Below are 7,243 nucleotides of genomic sequence, written 5' to 3'. Positions count from 1 at the left end.
ACCTGTCGATGTGGCTTTTTTGTGTAAAAAAACTAGCTACTATAACCTAGGTTCTAGTTAATTGATATGACTGCACTGTGAATACATTGAAAACGTCCTTTTTAGGAGCTTTGATTCTGTTCTAACATCATTTCTTACCTTCCTTGTACATAATTGTATTCATCAATGTACTGATTTTACTGTGTTTTAATTTAAATAAAACTAGCCTTTTTTTCCATGTTATCATCTTATTTGTATCTCCCTTCATGTCAGGTCAGGTCAGGTAAATGTGGTCATCATTGAGTCGAGCAGACAGCGCCACCCAGCGGCGGACATGATGAACAACAGCTGAATGCAAAAGCGAAGCTGCGATGATTTTCCCTAACGTGTTCCCGTAGAACGCCGCTGTCATGTCTGCCCCCTTCATGGTAAGCTACCCTTCAAATTTCGACTTATTAATACAGTAGTTCATACGAAAAACATTTACCTACACAGTTTAGAGTGCAGACGTGTTTATATTCAGTTAAGAGGCTGACTGCTGTTGTTAGTATGTAGCTGCCTGTTAACAACACGTGAGCTTTAAAATGCTACATTAGCCTTAAAGCCACCTATGTGATGTAGTTGTTAAGTGATGCAATGTTTTTATATTGTAGACATGCAATAGACAATAAGAGCAATTTATCAGGGATTGGTCAGCAACTAATACGGCAAACTCACAAAAAGGACAAATGTAGCGTCACCTTTCAATGGATGCAGATACATGCCATCATACTTAAAAGGTACATTTAAAGCCTACTCATACATGCATACCTTCAGTAAAGTATATAGCATGATACACATCCTGTAACAGTTCTTAGGATTTAGCAGCCAGGTATATATTACACAGTTATTAACGGCATTTATGTATTGCACATATTGTATTGGTATTTAGCAGCAAGGGGTGATATAGTCTGTGTTGTGGTGTGTGGGGAATAATGTTGTGATAGGGGAATGTTTTTTAAATGTCTTGAACTCAAACAATAACAGAGTGACTTTGAGTATGCTATCGGCTGTTTGTCAGACTCGTTATTTGCATTTGATGAATTGAAATGCAATACATTCATTTAAAATGTGCGGTGTATCAGCATTTACAATGGAAATAGCTGTGCAGCTTTAAAAAGGTAGCATTGTGCAGAAATGTGAAGGAAAAAAATCGGAAGAATATGCAAGAGTTCACATTACAGAGCGTAAGGAATGAGACAAAGATACACGTGTTTACGTAACACACCTTGATGTAATGCATGTCTATGGGAGGAGTTAAGAGTCCTCTTCTAACACTTGATCAGACAAGAGCTGCCGGACAGTACGTTACCTGTAAATATCTTTCCTTTATAATAATAATAAATGATATTTATATAACGCCTTTCAAGAGACCCAAGGTCGCTGTACGTGGTGGACAAACAAAACAAATAGACAATCAAAGGGCAAACAACAAATAAAGGAAGCCGGGGGACCAGAAAAGGGCTAGGGCCCGAAGCAGGCCAGGGTGAACAGGTGTGTTTTTAGTGATGATTTGAAGACGTCCAGGGAGGCAGCATTACGGATCTCGGCAGGAAGTGCATTCCAGAGGGTGGGGGCCGCAACACTGAATGCCCTGTCGCCAACAGTTCTGAGGCGAGAGCGGGGGATGGAGAGCAGGCCCGTGTCTGAAGACCGCAGACTCCGAGAAGGGGTGTAGGGATGGAGGAGGTCCGATGAGTACCGGGGGGCGAGGGCATGGAGAGACTTGTACGTGAGGAGGAGTGTTTTGTACTGAATCCGGGACTTGACCGGCAGCCAGTGGAGGTGGATGAGGGTGGGGGTGATGTGTTGCCATGGCTTGGTGCGGGTGAGAAGCCTGGCGGCAGAGTTCTGGACGTATTGGAGCCTGTCCAGGGTTTTGATGGGAACCCCAGACAGGACTCCATTGCAGTAGTGTAGACGGGATGTGACTTTTTTTTTGCTCTATTATTATTTTAATTTGTATTCTATTTTTATCTTTATGTGTGTGTGCAGTGAATCCTGTTTTTCATTCTGACACTGTTGCTGTTATTAACGCCTGACTTTCAGAATCAGAAACAGGTTTATCACCAGGTAGGTTGACACGTACGAGGAATCTGACTTGGTGTCGTGGTGAATACTTAAAAGAAAAACAACAAGTAAAAAACACAGATAGAGAACTCTTTTAAGAAGGCAAGGCAAGTTTGGTTCAACACTGGCTGAACAACATGTGCTTACAGTTAAACGTACAAAAAACCAGTATGCATGATGTTCAGTAAACGACCAGTCAAAATCGAAGGATCCAACGTGTTTTTAAACGGATCAGAAATAGAACTAGTGTCCCAGTTCAAGTATCTTGGAGTCATATTGGACTCAAACTTGACTTTTAAGAAACATATCAAGAAAATGTCTAATACTATTAAATTCAACTTGCAAAATATTAAACAAATCAGACCTTTCTTAACTGTCAATGCTTCAAAGTCATACCTCCACTGTACCATCCTCGATTAACACAATTTCTTGAGTTTTGACCATTTTAAGTCTTTTAAAAGTATGTGTTTTCTTTTCTTATAAATGTATACATGGACTGCCCCCCCCCCCCCCCCTTAGGGGAATTCATCCACAGAAAACACACTGGACGCTGCACTAGGTCAGAAACCAGAGGAGACTGAAGTCCACCGCAGACGGACCACTTTTGGACAAAATGTCCTCTCCGTTAAAGGCAGCTCATTGTGGAATAGCCTCCCAACTGAGACACGGGATTGTCCCACTCTCAATAGCTTCAAAGGTCAACTCAAAGAATGGATGAGAAACAAACGCTAAATGCACTTTAACACAGGGGTATCTCCTCTCGCACTTTAGGTAGCTCTTGTATCTTCTCTTGCACTTTATATGACGTTGCTGCTATATTGTAAATACTTGTGTGTGCTGCTCTTGCTCTTTCTGCATATCATGTATTTATTTTTTGCTATGTTTATAAATGTCATGTTCTTATAATATGTTATGTGAGGAACTACGGATGGAAATGAGCTCAAAGCTCAAATCCAGCATATTTACACTTGAAGCATTATTTGTCTTAAGTGTTCATTAATGTGCATTGTCCCTCTTCAAATAAACAATTAAATGAAATGAGATAATTTCCCCAAGGGGATTAAATAAAGTTTCATCTTATCTTCTCTACAGTCTCTGTACAGATGTTACCAGCGTTCGGCTCTCCTGGTCGTCTCCAGACGGTCGTTGAGCTCGGTGTCTCCCGCCAGCTCGGTGTCTCCCCCCAGCTCGGTGTCTCCCCCCAGCTCTGTGTCTCCCTCCAGCTCTGTGTCTCCCGCCAGCTCGGTGTCTCCCGCCAGCTCGGTGTCTCCCCCCAGCTCGGTGTCTCCCCCCAGCTCGGTGTCTCCCGCCAGCTCGGTGTCTCCCCCCAGCTCGGTGTCTCCCGCCAGCTCGGTGTCTCCCCTCAGCTCGGTGTCTCCCGCCAGCTCGGTGTCTCCCCCCAGCTCGGAGTCTCCCCCCAGCTCGGTGTCTCCCCCCAGCTCGGAGTCTCCCCCCAGCTCGGTGTCTCCCCCCCCTCTGCACACCAGGTTCCTGCTCTACCTCACGCAGTGCTTCTACGATGTGGAGATGCTCCAGAGCTGGAGTTTTCTGCAGAGGTGGAAGTGGGTTCAGAAGAGAAATACGTAAGGAAACATTTTAGCTGTCTTAAACATCGAGAAGCTTCCAAACCAGTGCTGCTGCTGCTGGTATCTGTTACTGGGAGCAGTTGTAACGGGATGTGTCATCAGATCAAAATCTGCATTTCTTCGTTGAGATTAACTAACTCTAACTAATTAACTGGTTTAAAGCTGTTCCTGATTAATGCACACATTTCCTGGAATATAGTCCAACTAAAGGTCAATGCATGAATACAAAGAAATCCTCCAAAAATAAATGTGCATGTAATATTTCAAGTTAAGATTTTTTTTAATATTGGTTATTGTAAAATATTAGGGAAGGGCCTTATAAAGATTTAGATATTATATTGATAGATTTTATTGTGATATCAGACCAAATATTGTCTTAGATTTTGTATATCGTAATATGGCATTTAAAGGCTGCATTACAGTAAAATAATGTCATTTTATAATTGTCTTTACCAACTAGTCATCACATTCAAATTATTGATGGTTATTTAGCAAGTAATGTAATCATTTTTAAAGCAGTACAATATTGTCAGAATATTGATATTGTTGTATGAAGGAAAAAGTAAAGTGATATCTGATTTTCTCAATATCGCCCAGCCCTATTTCCATTCCAGTTTGTGAAGTTTCTGTATCTTTTTGACCTTCGCTGACTTTTCCCTTCTGTCTTTCACAGTTACTATGGCTACACTGAGAAGAACTACGGATCAAACATCGCATCAGCGTATTACATCCTGAGTCTGAAGGGAGGGTTCAGGTAAGAGCCTTTTTTTTTCTTCCATTAAACAAATATTCTTTTGTCCCTCACTTTTCTCCCGGTGTTAGAGACAGTTTTGGTTTAGTTTTTTGTGAAAAAGCCAAATATGTTCACCTAGTGGCTACCTCTGTAGTCGAGGGAATATAAAACACTACAATTCCCAAGGCAAACATATATGGAAGTTAACGTCAAGACATATTACAACCTGTAGACACAACCATTGGTACACCTTTACAGTATGTATGAGGCTATTCTCGATGCTCCTCCATCTTGTATTAAGTTGCCATATCTCCTGTAATAATGCAACATGGGGGATACATTTATCGTGTTAAAATGTTCCGCTGTGATCCAGTTTCCATGTGTTCTTCTGCGTTGTGTCCTCAGGTTTGTCGGCCAGTCAGAGTGGTTCATTGCAGATCGGAGGAGCAAATTTAATTGGGCTTTCTTGGATCACCAAAACACACCCCTGGAGGAAGTGAACATGAACTACACAGATATCAACTACAGAGGGCTGGACAACCTCGGTAAAGAGGGGGTTTTGTTCCTTTCAATACAACTTTTCTTCCTACTATATCCTCACTTTCTGTCCCTCTTACCCCGTCTGACTCATGTCCTCCCTCAGAGGTGCAGAAATCTTTGCGGACTCTGTCATTACGAGGATGTCCTGAAGTGAACGACTGGTTTCTGGCCAGGCTTCACATGTTCGAGGACTCTCTGGAGGAACTGGACATCTCTCACTGTCCACGCATCACGACATGCGGCCTGGCTGCACTCAGGAATCTCAAGTTAGTATCCGAACACTTGAAACATTACCAAATCACTTCTTTTTTATTATTACGCTCATTTTCAGGTTCATATCAGTAGGGATGTAACGATATATCGAATATCGCGATATCGCGGTAAATAAATGTCTCAATACCGTCGTGAGACTGACAAAATCTACCGCGAGATTTTTTTAAACCTTTATTCAACCAGATGGTCCCATTGAGATCATCGATCTCTTTTTCAAGGGAGACCTGTCCAACATGGCAGCAAGTAGGTTACAACATGAACGTAAAACAACAGACAACACAAAAGGACATCGTATTTACAGGGCTACATGTACACACCTAGAGACATTGACAAGTACCAACAGTATATTTATACCTCGCCCTGTCAATAAGCCTCACCTTCTTGGCCAAAACTGTATTGTTTTTGAAATGGTGGAGAGACAATGCACAGTTTGACCCACTGCTGTCACCCACGGCCAAAGCATATCTCTCTGTCCCAGCAACATCAGTACCAAGCAAGAGAGTTTGTTCCACAGTAGGGGATTTTGTAAACGCCCAAACATCCCAGCTTCTACCTGGAAATGTGGACATGCTCATATTCCTAAAAGATAACCATGATGACGCTGAGTGAGTGAGTGAGTGAGTGAGTGAGTGAGTGAGTTAGAGTTGAGTTACTTGAAAAACTAAAGTGAAACTTGATTTATTCTATTGCAGGGTCTGATTATTATATTGTTGACACTTTAAAATACTACTATCTTCTAAAATGCTGTACAAATCAGATTTATTATTTAATAAAGAAAAACAAATTCACATTTTTTTTTCTTTTTTTTTCAATATCGCGATAAATATCGTACCGTGGACTTTTTATCGCGATATCATCGTACCGTGAGTTTTTGGTATCGTTACATCCCTAGTATTAGTGTCTCTACTGGGACATGTCTCCGTGCTTTGATGTTCAAAAAGCTCTTCTCATACTGCCTGTGCTGCAGCACCTCTTTTCACCCTTTGTCTGAAACCAGAGCCCAGTCTGCTCTGATTGGTTAGCTGGCCGGCTCTGTTGTGATTGGTCAACCACTTAGGCTAAGGGGTGGGACATCTCTATCACGTGCAATGGGTTATAGCACCATCCAATTGTTCCGGAAGTAAACAATGGAGGCTTTTCAGGCAGAGAGAAACTCCCTCTGGAGGGAACTTTGGAATTTAGATCTCGTTGACCATTTACATGCACCCTATATAACTCACTACAGGAGAGGGAAAACCCCAACAAAGCATAATAAAGGCTCTTTAAATGTTCTCACTGTTTGTTGTGTGCCTGTTCTTCAGAGGACTGAAGCGTCTGGATGTGTCGTCCCTCCATGGGATCTCGAGTCCAGGCATGGTCATCATCCTGCTGGAGGAGATGTTACCAAGGTGCAATGTCACTGCTAACGGCTACGAGCACACGCTGAGGGAGGAGAGCTGAAGGAGGAGCCCATGTGAAGGACGGACGTCAGAGGAATCGAGAGACTTTGTTCAGAAAGAGAGAGGGTCTTCTGTGAGAGCTCAGTGGTCGGACAGAAAGTCTGCTTTCATTCTATGGAAACATTAACGATACAATCATCACCGATTAACTAGACACAGACAATATCCAGCATCTTCATTTTTCAATGGACATCTGCACAAGTCTTGTCACACATCTAATTATGTGAAAAATAAAAAAATTCAATAGTAAGGAACAAACATGTACTTCCTCAAGTTTGTTAGACATCTGTCCTCTCTTGTCGGATATAAATCTATATGGGTACAGATGTGTATGTGTGTATGTATGTGTGTATGTGTGTATGTATGTATGTATGTATGTATGTATGTATGTATGTATGTATGTATGTATGTATGTATGTCTGTCTGTCTGTGTGTGTGTGTGTATCTGTGTGTGTGTGTGTCTGTCTGTCTGTCTGTCTGTCTGTCTGTATTTATTGAGCAAATTGAACCTTGTGCATGTGTTTTGTTTGCAGAAATGTAAACATGATTTGAAATGTACTGAATAAAGATTGTATTTCTCAATA

General features: G+C 41.8%; 1 protein-coding gene across 1 annotated transcript; it reads left to right on the top strand.

Annotated features, from left to right (window-relative positions):
* The first annotated feature begins 295 nt into the window (after positions 1-295).
* Positions 296-7,243, top strand: si:ch1073-228b5.2 (distal membrane-arm assembly complex protein 2). The gene is made up of 6 exons (XM_034199448.1): positions 296-407; positions 3,181-3,671; positions 4,348-4,428; positions 4,813-4,952; positions 5,051-5,213; positions 6,522-7,243. The coding sequence occupies exons 1-6, from the start codon at positions 390-392 to the stop codon at positions 6,658-6,660; spliced, it is 1,032 nt and encodes a 343-aa protein (XP_034055339.1). The 5' UTR covers positions 296-389; the 3' UTR covers positions 6,661-7,243.

Source organism: Gymnodraco acuticeps, unplaced genomic scaffold, assembly GCF_902827175.1.
Source record: "Gymnodraco acuticeps unplaced genomic scaffold, fGymAcu1.1, whole genome shotgun sequence".
Lineage (NCBI taxonomy): Eukaryota > Metazoa > Chordata > Actinopteri > Perciformes > Bathydraconidae > Gymnodraco > Gymnodraco acuticeps.
This window is presented reverse-complemented; position numbering and strand designations above follow the sequence as displayed.